Source organism: Stegostoma tigrinum, chromosome 4 (assembly GCF_030684315.1).
Source record: "Stegostoma tigrinum isolate sSteTig4 chromosome 4, sSteTig4.hap1, whole genome shotgun sequence".
Taxonomy (NCBI): domain Eukaryota; kingdom Metazoa; phylum Chordata; class Chondrichthyes; order Orectolobiformes; family Stegostomatidae; genus Stegostoma; species Stegostoma tigrinum.
Window position 1 is genome coordinate 119,255,365 of NC_081357.1, and position 19,821 is coordinate 119,275,185.

Genomic DNA, 19,821 nt, shown 5'->3' on the forward strand with positions numbered 1-19,821 from the left:
TGTGGAGCTGGGTGAACCCAGCAGGCCAAGCAGCACTTTTGCATAGTTGCATCAGTGAACTGTAGTGACAAACGTTCATTTCACATACTGACACTTCAGGAAGCTACACTGCCTCATGAAATGTCTGCTTTTCTCAATCTGTATGAAACATCGTGGGAGCAAAAATTAAAGTGTAACTATTGGTGGTGTTAGTAAACTAAATAATTTAATGTGATAGGCAAGAAATGTTTGCTTAGAAGCAAAAATAAGTCATGAGGTTAATATTTTAAAGCTTTAATCAGCACAGTTTTTATTTAACAATTCAAATAACAAATTTAATTTTCCATTGTTTTTCCTTGCTTTCGTAACCAAGGCTATACCCCTTCTAATTTCCTCACTATGACCTGAACTAAGATTAAAATAAGATTAGTCAAGTAAAATTTTAAATTGTTGATGTGTTAAATATTCATGTTCTGTAAAGTGGCTCAGGGTAACACATATGTTATCAATCTACTAGCTGCATTATAAGGAATGTTGTTAGAAACCTAAAGCCAAATACTTGAACTATTTGACATCTGGCACTCTTTTGATATGGTTAGATAGACTGGCCACTTCTGCTGGTAATGTAACACGAAATACGGTGAAGGGAATTGATAGCATATAGCTCCTTTGGCCATTCCGGATATTTTCCCACCTTGTTATTTTAGTTTGAATTTCATGTTTGAAATTTCTCCCTGAAACAGTTCCAATCCTACACGTTTACAAATGGACAATGCATAAGCCACTAGCATGGCATTGTTAAATAGTCTGATTGATACGGGGCTTGTAGAAGAATACAGAGCAAGGAACATCTAAGCTAATCAAACCCAAATCTTGAGAAAGTTTAATTTATCCAAACAAAAATTATGGAACACCATCTCGTTAAGTGATAGATAGAAAGTCAAGTAAGATATACATAATGGCACAAGGGAATATTTGGAAAATGAACACCGCAAGGGGTATTGACAAAAAGCAAAGAATAAATATATATTCACCAGATATCAATATTACTGGGGGTTAAAATAGTATCAGAGATAATGGGAACTGCAGATGCTGGAGAATTCCAAGATAACAAACTGTGAGGCTGGATGAACACAGCAGGCCAAGCAGAATCTCAGGAGCACAAAAGCTGACGTTTCGGGCCTAGACCCTTCATCAGAGAGGGGGATGGGGAGAGGGAACTGGAATAAATAGGGAGAGAGGGGGAGGCGGACCGAAGATGGAGAGTAAAGAAGATAGGTGGAGAGAGTGTAGGTGGGGAGGTAGGGAGGGGATAGGTCAGTCCAGGGAAGACGGACAGGTCAAGGAGGTGGGATGAGGTTAGTAGGTAGCTGGGGGTGCGGCTTAGGGTGGGAGGAAGGGATGGGTGAGAGGAAGAACCGGTTAGGGAGGCAGAGACAGGTTGGACTAGTTTTGGGATGCAGTGGGTGGGGGGGGGGGGAAAGAGCTGGGCTGGTTGTGTGGTGCAGTGGGGGGAGGGGACGAACTAGGCTGGTTTAGGGATGCAGTAGGGGAAGGGGAGATTTTGAAACTGGTGAAGTCCACATTGATACCATATGGCTGCATTCCTCTACATTGGGGAAACCAAGCGGAGGCTGGGGGACCGCTTTGCAGAACACCTCCGCTCAGTTCGCAACAAACAACTGCACCTCCCAGTCGCAAACCATTTCCACTCCCCCTCCCATTCTCTTGATGACATGTCCATCATGGGCCTCCTGCACTGCCACAATGATGCCACCCGAAGGTTGCAGGAACAGCAACTCATATTCCGCCTGGGAACCCTGCAGCCATATGGTATCAATGTGGACTTCACCAGTTTCAAAATCTCCCCTTCCCCTACTGCATCCCTAAACCAGCCCAGTTCGTCCCCTCCCCCCACTGCACCACACAACCAGCCCAGCTCTTCCCCCCCCCCCACCCACTGCATCCCAAAACCAGTCCAACCTGTCTCTGCCTCCCTAACCGGTTCTTCCTCTCACCCATCCCTTCCTCCCACCCCAAGCCGCACCCCCAGCTACCTACTAACCTCATCCCACCTCCTTGACCTGTCAGTCTTCCCTGGACTGACATATCCCCTCCCTACCTCCCCACCTACACTCTCTCCACCTATCTTCTTTACTCTCCATCTTCGGTCTGCCTCCCCCTCTCTCCCTATTTATTCCAGTTCCCTCTCCCCATCCCCCTCTCTGATGAAGGGTCTAGGCCCGAAACGTCAGCTTTTGTGCTCCTGAGATGCTGCTTGGCCTGCTGTGTTCATCCAGCCTCACAGTTTGTTATCTCAATATTACTGGAAAAGGTTTGATGTTGCACTCCTGAACTTATCATGGTAAGGTGTTGTGAGGACAGTGGCTACCTGTGAATCTTACAATATGCAATCACCTGTCCTTTTCCACTGTGCAGTATTCCATATAGCAGGCATCTTTCTGATTGGTAAAAACCATCATGGTAGGTATGTTGCCCAAGGCTGTGACCATGTGCAGTAAAGTTTCATATCATGGATACTTAAGCAAGATAACAAAGGGTGACAGATGACTGTGGAACCACAATCTCTTCCCTCAGGGGAGTAAAAGCTGCCTTCAAAAGGATGAACAAAAAACCATACCCAAATTGATCCTACTTTTTAGCAACCCAGTGAGTGGCTGACATATTCAATATGTTTGGAGTTGGAACGAACTCAGTGGAATAATTTAGAGTACAACTTTTTTGACTAATTTTAAGTAACAAGGGTGAGAAATCACCCAACATGGTAACAAGTAATAAAGGATGAGGCTGCACACCTTCAGCGTGAGATTGGCAACTGGAAACTTCATTAAAAAAGAACTACAGATGAACAAAGCCATTTTAGTGATAAGGTAACGTTAAACTGCAGCTTCCAACTTTGCTGAGACTCCAACAACAACTGCTTAACACTAAACCTAAGAAAAACTAGAAAATCCTGGGCTGAGACAGCTGGCCACACCCATGCTTCTTTTGTTCCAAGTTTTTAAAAAATCCAGGGCCTCACAATCTGTTAACGTTACCACAGACTGCTAAGTGCCTCTCATTCAATCTATCTCAAAAGAAATCAGGACAAAGTGCACCTCTTAAAATCACAACACCATCACAGTATGTTGGTTTACAAGTACAAAAATAAATTAAAAGCCAATTAGATGCAGGGTTTCAGAACATTAAAACAAAAGGAGTTCTACTCCTGAATGTAATCCATTACTGCAATTAGCAAATGTTCAGGCAAAACCCTCATTACATTGCACTCTGTGTGGCTTAGAGGCAAGATTTCCTCCAAGTCAAGAATATACTTACATTGATTATTTTTGTTTGTAAATTTGAGACAAAAGGTACAACAAAGACTAAATGAGGAACATCCACAATATAATTAGGCAGATTTTTATTCTGGATGTGAGTTTGCTCGCTGAGCTGGAAGGTTCGTTTTCAGACGTTTCGTCACCATTCTAGGTAACATCAGTGAGCCTCCGACGAAGCGCTGGTGTTATGTCCCGTTTTCTATTTAATAGATTTTTATTCTTAAGTTTCAGTCCTGATGTGAGCAAAAAAGCTTCAAGTTGAGTCTCTTTTTAGCAATATTTAAGTTCTGTAACACTAAGCAATTGTATATGTATTTTTCAGAGGCAGTTACTTTTTATTCTAATGATATTAATGTTATCTCCAGTAAGAACAGTGACTCCCGCACTCATTGCCTCTAACATTTCCATACAGATTATGCACTTCAATATTTAATTCCCAGTTGATTATTCTGCAGTCATGTCTCCATACCCATCAGGGTAGTCAAGTTCCACCACATATGTTGGTGATTTTAAATTAGTCACTCAATTAAATTTAGAATAAAAAGCTACTATTAAATATATAAACAATTGCATGGCAGCATAAAACTTCAACCGTTGATAGAAAGATACATGCAAGTTGAATCTTTTTGTCCTGACCTCATCAAGACTGAAACACTCGAATATAAAACTTTAGAAAGGAGGGAGCAATTCATAGAATCCCTACAGTGTAGAATCAGGCCATTTGGTTCTTCAAGTCCACATCGGCCTTCCACCTCACCCAAATCCATGACCCCCCCCCCGCCAATCCCTCAACCCCTCATTTCCCATGGCAGACCCACCTAGCATGCACGTCTCTGGACACTATAGGAAATTTAACCCAGCCATACCACTCAACCTGCAAATCAGACTCAATCTGGATTTTATGCATACTGCCTACTTTCAAACCAGCTGGTGGATGGGGTGGGGGGGGATGCAAATCTAACCAGGGAGCTCTCTGATGAAGGGTCTAGGCCCGAAACGTCAGCTTTTGTGCTCCTGAGATGCTGCTGGGCCTGCTGTGTTCATCCAGCCTCACATTTTATTATCTTGGATTCTCCAGCATCTGCAGTTCCCATTAGCACTTTGTAGATCCTGGGTTGCCATGTCATAGAAATTAATTAAGCTACTGGAGAAGATGTGGGAAAAAAAGATTTGCCAAGTGTGATACCAGAAATGCAAGACGATATTGATCAGGGAACTACAAACAGGATAGATTTCTTTTCTTTTGAAAATGGAAGGTTGATGGTGAAATGTACCAGAACCTAACCTAATTTTGAAAAATATTGATAGTTGGCAGATAAGTGTTTCCACTCTTCCACACAGCAGGAAAAGTAAAACTAGAGGGCATTAATATAAAGATAGTCAAATAAAAAAGGCATGAGAAAGCTCCTGACTGGTAGAGGTGAGAAGAAGTGAGAATTTTGAAATCTCTAAAACAGAAAGCAGTTTAGATGAATAAGTACAGGTGTTTGTTTAATTTGTTCATGGGCTTGCCGGCTAAACCTGTATTTATTTCCTGTCTCTAGTGACTTACAAAATGTTGCTGGTATGCTGTGCTTTTGAACCACTGCAGTCTGAGGGTTTGGTCAGGGCACCCACAGCGCTATTAGGGAGGATGCTTTCGGATTTTGATGCAGCTACTTTGAATGACGGGCAATGCAAGTTGTTGCGAATTTGGGTACAGTACTTACGGATTGGGAGGCAGTTAGAATTTGGTGTTTGTAAAATGCTGGGGGCGGGGGGGGAGCATTGTATGGTCCCTTTAAAAACAATCACATGCTTTTTCTATGCTTAGAAATTTAAAATGGGTGTTTGCGAGCAGCAGCTTGAAAGTTTGCAAGTACACAGAGAGTACCTGAATTGAAACTCTTGTAACGAAAAGCCATACAGTTAGCAGGCCAAACAGCAGTTTTTTTTAACCAAGACAAGAGGCGTTTGAATTTAGCCATTCAATTTGAACCACGTACTTAGATATCAAAAAGTCTATTAAATTTATGTCTGATGGTTTTGATAACATAGGACCAATCCTATTGTAAGAAATATAAATATGCCATCAAGGGTATAAAAAGGGGGCAGCTGGACAAAGACTCCAGAGCTAGCGGCCATCCGCCAGAGCTAACGGCCCTCAGATCTCGAGAGAGAACTGCTGACTCTCACAGCCTCCTCTAGGTCTTTGAGAAAGCATCATCTAAACTACAATGGTACCAACAGCACAACTAGTTAATATCACTGTTAGATAGTTACAAGAGATTTATTCGGTTTGTTAATAGCTTATTAATTTGCTCACTGTTAGAGATGGATAAGCAAATTGTCACTCGTTGATTTGAAAGTGAGTGTGAGGGATTTATTTTATTTAGCCACTAGAACAAAGAACAAAGAAAATTACAGCACAGGAACAGGCCCTTCGGCCCTCCAAGCCTGCGCCAATCGAGATCCTCTGTCTAAACCTGTCATCTATTTTCTAAGGGTCTGTGTCCATTTGCTCCCCGCCCATCCATGTACCTGTCCAGATACATCTTAAAAGACGCTAACATGTCTGCGTCTACCACCTCTGCTGGCAAGGCGTTCCAGGCACCCACCACCCTCTGCATAAAGAGCTTTCCACGCATATCTCCCTTAAACTTTCCTCCTCTCACTTTGAACTCATGACCCCTAGTAATTGAGTCCCCCACTCTGGGAAAAAGCCTCTTGCTATCCACCCTGACTATACCACTCATGATTTTGTAGACCTCAATCAGGTCCCCCCCTCAATCTCCGTCTTTCTAATGAAAATAATCCTACTCTACTCAACCTCTCTTCATGGCTAGCACCCTCCATACCAGGGAGTATCCTGGTGAACCTCCTCTGCACCCTCTCCAAAGCATCCACATCTTTTTGATAATGTGGTGACCAGAACTGTACACAGTACTCTAAATGTGGCTGAACCAAAGTCTTCTACAACTGTAACACGACCTGCCAACTCTTGTACTCAATACCCCGTCCGATGAAGGAAAGCATGCCGTATGCCTTCTTGACAACCCTATTGACCTGCGTCGCCACCTTCAGCCAACAATGGACCTGAACACCCAGATCCCTCTGTTCATTAATTTTCCCTAGGACTTTTCCATTTACTATATAGTTCACCCTTTACAGTATGAATGTTACATGGCTTTGTAAGCTTGTCATTCAATCAACTGAGTTTACCAACCCCCAATTTGGACGTCATGCTAAATACTAAATGCTAGATTTTGTCTAAATGTTTGAAGATTAACTGACACTGTTTTACTTTTGGCAATTAAGTTTAAACAGTAGATTATGGTTTGCCGTTTGAAATTTGTTTGATTGCACGTGGATTAACACAAAACATTTGTTTGGTTTAATACACTGCAGGTTCCTGAATAGTCAGTTGGTTGCATGTTCACAATTGGCTGCAGATTTATCATATGTTTCCCTTTACTCTTACTCCTACAGTTCTGTGAATCGTATGTGAGGCTGTAATGATGCCACCAGCAGATCCCCAAGAGGGGACTCACAGATATATGTAAGTTCAACTTTTTTGTTGACAACTCTCTTCTGTAACATTAAGTGGAACTTGGAGGACAGTGGCAGACTGGTACTTATGCTCCACGAACACCCCCTCTCATCATCCTATCCTATCAACATATCCTATTTCTTTCTCCTATGCATGTTTAAGAGATTTTCATTAAATAGATCTATGCTATTTGCCTTGACCACTCCCTGTGGTTGTGAGAACCACATTCTCAATGAAGAATTCCCAGATGGGTTTATTTGTTATAGTTTATATTTATGGTCTCACCATCATGGGAATATCTGCCCCATTGAACTATTGCCTAATCTTAAAGGCCTCTATCAGGTCACTTGGTTGGAGAAAAGAGCCAGAACCCTTTGGAATGAATAACCCTGATGCTTGAAAGATGAACAAAATATTGGGAGTCCATTATTAGGTTATCATGAATAGTCTGAACAAGTTTTTTGAGGGGGAATTATATGCTACTATTAATTTAAAATCCACAACACATCATCTGTCAAATCTGTTTGAGATGTTTATTCTCAATTTTAGACTGGGTGGCGTGATGATCATATAAAAAAGGGAAAAAGCGGAGTCTTACAAGGCTATTTGATCAATAAAGTTAGACCTTTTAGCGATAACAGCAACATTAATAATGTTGCTGGACTGGTAACCTGGAGCCCTAGGTTAATGATCTAGGGACATGGATTCAAATCCCCATGATGATAGATGGTGGAGTCTGAATTCAGTTAGAGAAACTGCTGGTCTAATGGTGAATGTGTAACCCCACAACTGTCAATTGTTGTAAAAGCCCATTTCTTTCACTTAAGTCCTCTCCAGAAGGAAATCTGTCAAGCTGCTGAAAAACGGCTTACACCATTTTTCACACTCCTTTTACAGATTAAGGAGCAAGGTGCTCCTGTTTGGGTATTTTGGTTTTAGTTCTCAGAGGAGGGGGGGTCAACCTCTACTTTATAACAAGGTCTAAATCAGGATGTTGTGCAGTTTGAAGGAGAACCTGTATACAGTGGTGTTCCCATGCACCTGCTGCCCTTGCCCTTGTAGATGGTATAGGTTTGGAAGGTGATTTGAAGATATTTGGAGGATGTATTTAAAATGAAGCTAGATAATCATTTGATGGAGAAGGGGGTTATGCAGTTAGAGTTTAAATGAGGAAAAATGGGAAGGGACTTGTATGGAGTATTACTGGATTAAATAGCCAATTTTTGTGCTGCATATTTATACAAGTCTGTGTAATAATTCCTGCAAACTCAGCACAATTAGAAATAAGTGTTTGCCTATTGTCTTCTTAATTATTGCAACACAAAATCAGAAGTAGGTATTCAGAGATCTTAATCGTTAAACCAATCATCCCCTAAAGCCTTTTGAGTTAATTTAAATGTAAATAGATGAAAGAAAGAGCACATTCTGACAGTAAAGATGATCAAACATTGTCCTGGTCTAACCTCATCACTCCCTGCAACAATACATAGTGGAAAGAAAAATGAAAATGCCCAGGAGAATTTTAAAACAGAAGAGAGAAAGACCAACAATGTTAAATGTGTAATACAAGATTACAGAAAAGTAGTACAAAATCACAATTTAAAAAATAAGCATGAGATTCCTGTTATCCCACCTTATTCAAATACAAGTAATCTATTGTCATAAATACCCCAAGGCTTTCTAGGCCATTACAGACGGCAATTAAAAGTCAACCGTACTGCATAAGGTTAGATTTATATGTAGGGTCAGACTGGATAAGTTTGGCAGATCTTCCTACTTGGAGAAATCCCAACATTCAATCATAGCTCTAATGGCCACCACCACCAAGACTCATTTTATATTTCAGATTTCATTCAAATAATTTCAATTATACCAGCTGTCATTGTGGGATTTGAACCCAGAATTTAAATATAGGCCAATAGCTTACCAGTCCAGTGACATAACCACCATGTTGCTGGTTCTGACTAGACATAAGCTAGATTTAGTGGGCTGGTGTGCAAAGACAGCTAAATAGCCCAAGCATAGAAATATAAGATAATTTGAACTAATTAATTCAGAACACAAAAGTATACCTGCTTGGAAGCCTACCTTAGCACATTTATAACTCTCTGTACAGCATCTTGCACAACAGCTTTAGGGGATATGTCTCGAGATTCCACAGCAACTCGGAGCACCTGTTGCATTATGTCAAGAGGTTGTCCATCTAGAACCACAGTAACTGCGAGGGTGTGCAGTTTACGACTTTCAGATCTCGAAAGGTCATAAAGCTGATAATATTTTTGAAACAGGGCCTGGAAGAAAATAATATGTTCAGATTTGTTTTTTGGACTAGAGTCTGTAAAGGAGCTCGTCGGATAGATTTTCTGAGTGACAATCAATTTTATGCTAAATCTGACACGTCTCTCACAGTGCAGGATTCACTGTGCCTGCTGCTGTATCCTGTGATTTAAAGATTCAGCATCACAGCCAGCCATTTGTTAGCTCCTGTGGAAAGGTAGTACAGGTAGTTCTCCTACAACTGGATAGCTGCATTCTTGTGTGACCTCACCGTAAAGAAAATTGCATTATAGGGAAATCACTATCTGTACAGCAGAAAGTTCATGTCATCCAAACACCGTCCACTATTCATCAAACACGTTACAGCCAATTCACATTAACGAAACACGTGTTATAGCAGAACCACCTGTAGGGTGCCAGGTGGGTAGCAGGTCGAGTGCTAGAAAGACAGGATGCCAAGCGCTGGGTATAGAGGGGTGTTTTTGGTTCTGGAGGTAGAGTGGGGTTTTAGGTCCCATGGAGAGGGGGTGGTTGTTGGCTCCTAGGCGAGGGTGGGCGGAGGCGGCAGGTAGTTGGGTCTTAGGGAAGGGTGGGAGGTGGTGGTATTAGGTCCTAGTAGAAAAGGGGTTTGGATTCGGGTGGGGTGGTGGTTGTTAGATTGTTTATTTCTGAAATTTTCTTTTCTGTTGTTCAATTTCCAACTTTTTTCTGTGTTGCACCATTCTAAAAGGCAGAAGGCTTTCGCAAAATTTAAAGTGTTGTTCACTGCAGATTTCGAATTAAAGAACAAACTTACATTTACATCACACCATTCATGACCCTATTGTGTCTCAAGGTGCTTCACAGCCAAGCATCTTTGAAGAGTAGTCACTTATTTTAGTGTAGGGTGTTTTAGGAACAAATATATGCATGACAAACTCTCATGAATTGCAATAAAATAAGGCACCAAGGAGACTGAAGTACACAGGGCTTTAAACTAGTTTGATTATGTAGTAAGATTATAACCACGGGGAGGCATTTTCTTGTGGAATTTAGGAAAATTCCAGAAGGGATTTCAGTTTACATTCGTCAGGTTAAGGTTATTGCTAATAATGTGACTGACCTTTATTGTACTTAACACAACAGTAATCCTGGTGCTCAATAATACGAAAAACATTTGATTGCCAAGCACAACGAGCCATCATTTTATGTGTGCAAAGCAAAGATTAAAAATTGTGTCTTGGGCATGTCGTATAATGACTTTTTATGGAAGACGAACATTGTGCAGTTGGTTGTGAAGGACAGGATTAGCTTTACCTGGTTGTGTGCCTTTAGGGAATGTACAAAGCTGTGGTTGAGTGTTTCTAGATGTGCAAACGATTGCTGTAGATGAGTTAAAGTCTCTTCATAGGTGACTTGGGAATTCGAAGCAGGTGGGATGTTGCCTTCTAAAGCCTTTTTCTGCTGCTTCTCACTAGCCTGTTTGATTGCTTTCATTGCTCTTTTAGTAATCTCCAACCTAGCTTGAACATTCAGCTGCAAAAGAAAAAGACAAATAACAGAGATGGAGTGAACATATACAAGAAAATACTGGCGACGTAAATGAGTGGTGCATAAAAATATGAAAAAAGGAGTGCATAAATCAAGGAGAAAACTAAGTATAAAGTACAAATTATGTGTTAAAAGTTAGTGCCTTACTTCCTTGTGTTCCACTTTGATTTTTAGAATTTGCAATAAAAGCAGTGGGGAGGTGTTGAAGTGGATGTTTCAGCTACAGTATAAAACATGGTGTAAATTAATTTTGATGCTTCAGCACATCACAGTAGATCACATTATGCAACTTTACTGCACTTATTTATCACCAATGAAAAAGTTTAGAGTAGAATTTCTATTGATGTGCATCCAATATTGAAGTTGTTAGACGTGCCTCTGACATATCAGAGAATTGATTACAATTCCACTACTGAATAGCTAGCAATACCACAATATCATTTGAAATCAGCAACTCAACATCTCATGGCTGTCAGGAACTGAGACCCTAATTCTTCATTGTGCCTACTTTTAAGTAACAACTGAGCAGATCGAATGACTTGGATAGCCAGCTTAATTATTTAATCTTCTCATGTGGATATTCTCACACAAGTAAGAAAGTTATAGATTGAGGAATGAAGCAGCTACACAGACTGAATATGCAGCTTTACTCTGAAAACCATTGTGAATGAATAGCTAAGCATGACCATACATGTGCAGTGTGACCGTGAATACAACACAGCACAGGAGCAGACCCTTCAGACCACTAAGCCTGCGTGGATTCCTAATCCTTAAGATCTGCTGCTTATTGCCCATTTTTCATTTGTTCTCCTCCCATTCATGCGTCTGTCGAGATAACACCTTAAATGTTGCTAACGTGTCTGCTTCAACCACCTCCACTGACAGTAGGTTGCAGGCACCCTCTATTTTATGCATGAAATATTTTCTCTGCACTTCACCCCTACAATTTCCCCCTCTCACCATGAACTTGTGCACTCTTGTAGTTGATATTTTGACTCTAGGGAAAAAGGATCTGATTATCCACCCTATCTGTTTCTCTTAAATTTGTAGACTTCTATTGGGTCGCCCCTCAGCCTCCATCTTTCCAGTGAAAACAATCTGAGTATATCCAAGATAATGGGAACTGCAGATGCTGGAGATTCCAAGATAATAAAATGTGAGGCTGGATGAACACAGCAGGCCAAGCAGCATCTCAGGAGCACAAAAGCTGACGTTTCGGGCCTAGACCCTTCATCAGAGAGGGGGATGGGGGGAGGGAACTGGAATAAATAGGGAGAGAGGGGGAGGCGGACCGAAGATGGAGAGTAAAGAAGATAGGTGGAGAGAGTGTAGGTGGGGAGGTAGGGAGGGGATAGGTCAGTCCAGGGAAGATGGACAGGTCAAGGAGGTGGGATGAGGTTAGTAGGTAGCTGGGGGTGCGGCTTGGGGTGGGACGAAGGGATGAGTGAGAGGAAGAACCGGTTAGGGAGGCAGAGACAGGTTGGACTGGTTTTGGGATGCAGTGGGTGGGGGGGGAAGAGCTGGGCTGGTTGTGTGGTGCAGTGGGGGGAGGGGGTGAACTGGGCTGGTTTAGGGATGCAGTGGGGGAAGGGGAGATTTTGAAACTGGTGAAGTCCACATTGATACCATATGGCTGCAGGGTTCCCAGGCGGAATATGAGTTGCTGTTCCTGCAACCTTCGGGTGGCATCATTGTGGCAGTGCAGGAGGCTCATGATGGACATGTCATCAAGAGAATGGGAGGGGGAGTGGAAATGGTTTGCGACTGGGAGGTGCAGTTGTTTGTTGCGAACTGAGCGGAGGAGTTCTGCAAAGCGGTCCCCAAGCCTCCGCTTGGTTTCCCCAATGTAGAGGAAGCCGCACCGAGTACAGTGGATGCAGTATACCACATTGGCAGATGTGCAGGTGAACCTCTGCTTAATGTGGAATGTCATCTTGGCGCCTGGGATGGGGATGGGCACCCGCATGGGCCCCAGCTATGCCTGCCTCTTTGTAGGTTACGTGGAACAGTCCCTCTTCTGCACCTACACAGGCCCCAAACCCCACCTCTTCGTCCGGTACATTGATGACTGTATCGGCGCCGCCTCTTGCTCCCCAGAGGAGCTCGAACAGTTCATCCACTTCACCAACACCTTCCACCCCAACCTTCAGTTCACCTGGGCCATCTCCAGCACATCCCTCACCTTCCTGGACCTCTCAGTCTCCATCTCAGGCAACCAGCTTGTAACTGATGTCCATTTCAAGCCCACCGACTCCCACAGCTACCTAGAATACACCTCCTCCCACCCACCCTCCTGCAAAAATTCCATCCCCTATTCCCAATTCCTCCGCCTCCGCCGCATCTGCTCCCACGATAAGACATTCCACTCCCGCACATCCCAGATGTCCAAGTTCTTTAAGGACCGCAACTTTCCCCCCACGGTGATCGAGAACGCCCTTGACCGCGTCTCCCGCATTTCCCGCGACACATCCCTCACACCCCGCCCCCGCCACAACCGCCCCAAGAGGATCCCCCTCGTTCTCACACACCACCCTACCAACCTCCGGATACAACGCATTATCCTCCGACACTTCCGCCATTTACAATCCGACCCCACCACCCAAGACATTTTTCCATCCCCTCCCCTGTCTGCTTTCCGGAGAGACCACTCTCTCCGTGACTCCCTTGTTCGCTCCACACTGCCCTCCAACCCCACCACACCCGGCACCTTCCCCTGCAACTGCAGGAAATGCTACACTTGTCCCCACACCTCCTCCCTCACCCCCATCCCAGGCCCCAAGATGACATTCCACATCAAGCAGAGGTTCACCTGCAAATCTGCCAATGTGGTATACTGCATCCACTGTACCCGGTGCGGCTTCCTCTACATTGGGGAAACCAAGCGGAGGCTTGGGGACCGCTTTGCAGAACACCTCCGCTCAGTTCGCAACAAACAACTGCACCTCCCAGTCGCAAACCATTTCCACTCCCCCTCCCATTCTCTTGATGACATGTCCATCATGGGCCTCCTGCACTGCCACAATGATGCCACCCGAAGGTTGCAGGAACAGCAACTCATATTCCGCCTGGGAACCCTGCAGCCATATGGTATCAATGTGGACTTCACCAGTTTCAAAATCTCCCCTTCCCCCACTGCATCCCTAAACCAGCCCAGTTCGTCCCCTCCCCCCACTGCACCACACAACCAGCCCAGCTCTTCCCCCCCACCCACTGCATCCCAAAACCAGTCCAACCTGTCTCTGCCTCCCTAACCGGTTCTTCCTCTCACCCATCCCTTCCTCCCACCCAAAGCCGCACCCCCAGCTACCTACTAACCTCATCCCACCTCCTTGACCTGTCCGTCTTCCCTGGACTGACCTATCCCCTCCCCACCTCCCCACCTACACACTCTCCACCTATCTTCTTTACTCTCCATCTTCGGTCTGCCTCCCCCCTCTCCCTATTTATTCCAGTTCCCTCCCCCCATCCCCCTCTCTGATGAAGGGTCTAGGCCTGAAACGTCAGCTTTTGTGCTCCTGAGATGCTGCTTGGCCTGCTGTGTTCATCCAGCCTCACATTTTATTATCTGAGTATATCCAACCTTTTCAGGACAGGCAATATCCTGATAAACCTTCTCTGCACCCTCTCCAAAGCATCCGTGTCCATCTGGCAGTGTGGCAATTAGAACTGTATGCAATATTCCAAATATGACCTAACTAAAGTTTTGTGCATCTATAACATAACTTGCCTACTTTTTACATTTGACACCCCAGCCACTGAAGGCAAGTATGCTGTATGCCTTCTTGATGTGGATATGCCGGTGTTGGACTGGAGTGGACAAAATCAGAAGTCTCAAGACACCAGGTTATAGTGCAGCAGGTTTATTTAAGATCACAAGCTTTCGAAGCACTGCTCCTTCTTCACGTGAAGTCACTTCAAAAGCTGTGATTTTAAATAAACCTGTTAGAATATGACTTGGTATTGTGAGACTTCTGAGAATTCCTTCTCGCCCACTTTATCAACTAGTATTGCCACTTTCAGGAATCTGTAGACCTGGACCACCAGGTCCCTCTATATGCCAATGGTCCTAAGGGTTCTGCCATTTATTGCATAATTCATGCCTGAATTTGATCATCCAAAATGCATTACTTCACATTTGTTCTCCCAAAACACATTACCTCACAACTGAGGGGAGATTGCAGGCAGTCAGCTTAAGTTCCACCAATACTGGGAACTATTTCTCAACAACTGGAAGTAACTCAGCTGTACAATGAAATGTTTTTTCTGTTAATCCGCATGGATGCAGAATTTTCATAAAATCATCAAGGACTGCGACTCGTTGGTGAAAACAGTAGCTTTCGCCATTCTCATGATCAGTGGCCCTAACGCAGGCAGCATTATGATAGAATTAGATTTCCTAATAACTATTTTTACCCTCAATCGTGAGGTTCAATGTTGTATTTTAAAATTATTTCTGCACGGCACACCATTCTACCAACGAGGATGTGCGAAATGCCCAAGTCCAAGGTCACTTGGATGGTTCCAAAAATTTAGAATTGGTATCTTCAAGAAGGAAAATTAAAAGAAAACATTACACAACAAAATGATCCATAGAAAACAGAAAGAATAGCTATCCAGTTTCTCATTAAAAGCTCATGCAATGTTGTTTGAATCTGTTAAGCACTGTTACACAGTTCAAACCTTTTAACATGAAAACATTAACTTCAAAATCATAAGTGGGCTAGGCTAGGCAGAATAAATAGGGAGAAAATGTACCTTCTCAGAATAAGAGGGTGCAAACTGAAAGTAGTCTGCAAAAGAAGCAAGGGTGAAGTAAGGAAAACGTTTCACTAATAACTGTTAAGCTATAATATGTACATCATGGAAGTGCAATGGAGGTTCAATTGGAGTATACAAGAGGGCATTGGATGATTATTTGAACAAAAATAATATGCAAGGGGATGTGGAAAGAGCAGGAGATTGGCACCAGGATGATGATGCTCATTTAACAATTTGGTGCACATAAGATTGGCTGAATGGCCTCCCTTGATGCCACAACATTTCTGTGATTTTATGATATGAGCTCTTGTAGTTGTCACTCAATCATAAGAAGCTTAGCAGCATTTTTTAAAAAAATGCCTAAAAAATATCCAGACAAATGCAAGAACTGCGGCAACACTGTTCCCTAAGAAATGTACCTACCATTTTACAGCTACTGTCCTTTTGTGGAAAGATTTCAAAGGAATAGTGCAAGGCAATGGGAAATTAGTCTCACTTTACAGATAATGCTGTAGCCAGAAAACATATTTCATTACCTTTATAACTGCACCTTGGAGACAGTCTCAATAATGTGCAGCAAAAAAGTTGATACAAAAAGTTTTTCATAAAATCACATATCTTTTTCTGAAAACAAGTTATGATTATGACATATATTTTTACTAGTTTGGTCTATTAATTCCGTTTAGAAATATAGGAACAGGTGTAGGCCATCCTGTCATTTGAGCATGTTCCAATATTCACTGAGATCATGGCTGATCTATGGTCTAACTCCATATACCCGCCTTTGGCCTGTACCCCTTAATATCTTCACTGATCAGAAATTTATCTATCATGGATTTCACATTGACAACTGATCTAATATCAACTGTACTTGTGGAAGAGGATTTCAAACATCAACCACTCTCTGTGTGTAGAAGTACATCCTAACATCTCTTTGGAATGATCTGGTCCTAATTTTAAGACTATGTTTTCTCGTTCCATATTTTTTAATACATCTGTTGCAATATTAAAATACTTGAACAAGCAACAATCCAGCCTGGTTCTCCAAACAGAGTACAAGTCAGGAGTAATGATCAAAAACTAGTTTTCTAAATTATATATTTCATACAACTGTCAATAGTTCAGTCCTTTCAAGTGCAATTGTCAAGTTGATCAATGCTAAGAAACTGGCTAGAGGTGTTCCTGCGTCAAAAGCTTGACAAGCTATCAGCTGCTGACGGATATATCTCATTCTTGTTACAGACAGCATTGAATGGAAACATCCTTGCAATGAAGCTGCTTTGTATAAGATGAGGCACATATTTACTAATGATAGCTCATATTGTGATCCAAACTTCAGTGTTATTGCACAGTTGAAGCTTCTGTGATTTATGCACGCTAGTGCCCATGTTCAGCCCAACAATTCTAAAACTATATTTTTGGCTATTACAGTGGCTGAAAGGTCAGTCCACCTATAGCCAAATCCAAGATGGCAGACATGACCTCATCAACAATCAACTGCTGCTCTCACTTTACAAAGAAATCTGAGCCAGTCAATTTCTAACTGAAGAAACTTTGGTGCAATCACAGAAAGGCAATTGGATTAATTATTTGGTTGGTAGTTACAGACATGTATATGCTTTTGTGTGAATGTGTACATGTGGAAAAAGTAATAAGAAAGTCCGTACATCTCAAATATTACAATGATAAAATTGGTGAACAGCACTAGAGTGGAACAGACAAACAGTGAGTTGATAGCCCATTTGACACCATACACTATTTTCATTCTATTCAAGTCAATTTTACCATCTATTTTTCAGCACAATTCTACGAACAGTGACACTGTGAAAGGAGCAAGTTTAAAAATACTCTTTGACTAAGCTATGACAGAGATTCACCAATAATGCAACAGTATTTTACAAAACGCAGTCTGCCAATAATTCTGAAACTTGAGTCATCCATACCAAGTTGCTGTTATTTTAAGCTTCCAACTCACAAATGCATGACATTAATTATTCTAAATGAATAAAATTTTATGTATAGAGTTTAAAAATGACTTTAAAAATCTGTGTTTTGACAATAAACATTTGGTACACATAAGGGCACTGAGGATGTGTTAATATTCAGCACTATTTCTGGGCAAACTTTAGGCATACTTGAATAATGCCTCCCTCGCAGTATATGATTGAAATTACAAAGGACTGCCTTAAATTTTTTAAACTGGGAGTTCGTATTGCATGAAAATTGATTAAAGACAACACTTGCAGCGCTAAAATTCATGATTGTCTGCCAGATCATCTCATGAATAAGACACTGATGCACATATCTTTTAGTTGTAATGTTGAAAGTCATTGTATGCGAATAGCTTCAGGTTGTATGCAATGTTTGTTGCATTGAAAAGAAAAATTCTGCATATATAGTGCAAAACTACGAATACATCATAAATAATTCAGTCAGTAGGCTTTGGACAGGATCTCTCCCTGGGCTTATTCTAATACTTCATGCAATTTTACAGTTTCTACAAGTGTTGTCAGATCTAGTTGACAATCATGTAATCTTCATTTTTACGTTTAGCCTGTTAGAATTCTGTGGTAGTAGTAAGCTGTCTTTATCAAAAACAATACATATTGAAGGATCATGATAACATGCGTTGTAATACATAATCTGCTGTGTGAAAAACTGAGTCCTATGTGGTTCCTCGGAACTGCTGACATTATGATCCTTCTACCGCAATAATAATTATAATAGTTTTAATGTCCTTTTGTATTTCACTCGTATTTACGTCGTAATAAATCTTGCAAGTTGTTATTTTAATAACACAAGTAATGTAATTAAATAATCCTATGCACTGATTCAGTGCAGTTGTATGCATTGAAATCACACTGCAAGTGTAGTCTAGCCATATACTTGTAATGTTTCAACTGGGAATTGTTCAGTGTTTGGCTACAGATATAAACTAAAGTACTCAAAACACCCCTAAAGGAATGAGTCAAAAAATATAATTTTTTACACATCACAGGTAACATTATCAAAATAGAACTGTACTGAGAGTAATCTCATAAATTAAGCACAGCCAGCTATAAGGAATAATGGCCTGGATTCTGTGACAACAAGACCCAGTCACTATCAGTGACTCTGAGACCTGGATTTTCTCCACCAAAGCCAACAGCTTGAATTGAGAAATTTCCCAATTTGCCACACCTGCCTCGGTAGAAATGCCCGAGTGGCAAATCTTGGTGCCTTGGGTAGGGCGGTAGGGTGGTTATGGAGAACAATTCAGGCTCGCCAGCCCTAGAATCAGATCACAAGTAGCCAAAGAAGTGGCTAATTAACAGGGTCACCATTGGCCTTTGTTCCAACTGTTCAGTTACATTTTTAGGTTCTTTGGTCCACACTCCCCACACATCATCAGCCCACATAAGATGGGCATGAAGAGTACGTGCAACTGTTAGCTATGAGAATTAGGGGACAATCTGATACCAAACCAAGTCAACTCACCAAACAACCTTGCCCTCCATTTCAACTCACTCAATATCCTCTAAGGATGGATCTCTGACTCATGTTGAGATGAAATAAAGCAAAGTTCTAATACAGCTTCAACTATATTCTTAAAAACACCCATTCCTGAAAACACATTCAACCCAAATTTCAAATGGTGCCTCGCTTTCAAAATCAAACTTCTATTCATAAACACACATCAAGATAGTAAACCAGTTCAGAGCCTTTTCGAGCTGTCAAATATATTGTGAAGGAACAGTACTTTGCTGAGATAATTGTGTTTTGGAACTCAACCTATGTATTCATAAACAGACTTTAGGGAAATGGGAACAAACGGTGCTTAACCTGTTAAAGTTAAGCTCTTGATTAAATTCTCACTGATTTTGGTTGCCTTTCATTTTCATTTTTAAAGAACAGGGGACTTAAATAATTTTACATCATGAGAGTTAGGCTGACTTCATAACAAATCATGTTTCTTAACATTTATTTCATAAAATGCAGACCCTTGTAGGAGCTAAAAGGGAATCCAGATATGAACCACACGCTCCCCCCTTCGGGCAAAGACAGAAACTCAAGGAAACAACACTACTTGCAAGTGGCCAGCCAGCAATGCTCACAAGTGAATTAAGAATAAGATGTGAGGCCAGTACTGCTACATTGGAAGCAGTGATGCAGTGATGCATTAATTACGCAAGGCACCTGTTCAACATAGATGCAATAGACCTTTGCAACAGTAAGCCGACAATGCAAACCCTCTGAAATACAGGGCAGTGAGTAGACAGTAGTACCCATTCTATTTGAGCTCAGATTAATTATCCATTTGATCACTGGAATCAAACTTCTTGGAATTGCCCACAAACATTGACCTCCCAAGTCAACTTCTGTCCAAGGAGCCCTCAACAGTCAATATGTTGTGTCCATTCTTAAGGA

At 41.9% G+C, this 19,821-nt stretch overlaps 1 protein-coding gene across 1 annotated transcript in view; it reads right to left on the minus strand.

Annotated features, from left to right (window-relative positions):
• Positions 1-19,821, minus strand: part of nbas (NBAS subunit of NRZ tethering complex) — a 238,312-nt gene that overhangs the window by 40,671 nt on the left and 177,820 nt on the right. Inside the window, exons 45-46 of the mRNA XM_048530416.2 lie at positions 10,423-10,641; positions 8,938-9,140 (exon numbers count right to left, since the gene is read on the minus strand). Of these exons, the coding sequence (XP_048386373.1) occupies positions 8,938-9,140; positions 10,423-10,641 (422 nt within the window). The remainder of the gene's footprint in view (positions 1-8,937; positions 9,141-10,422; positions 10,642-19,821) is intronic.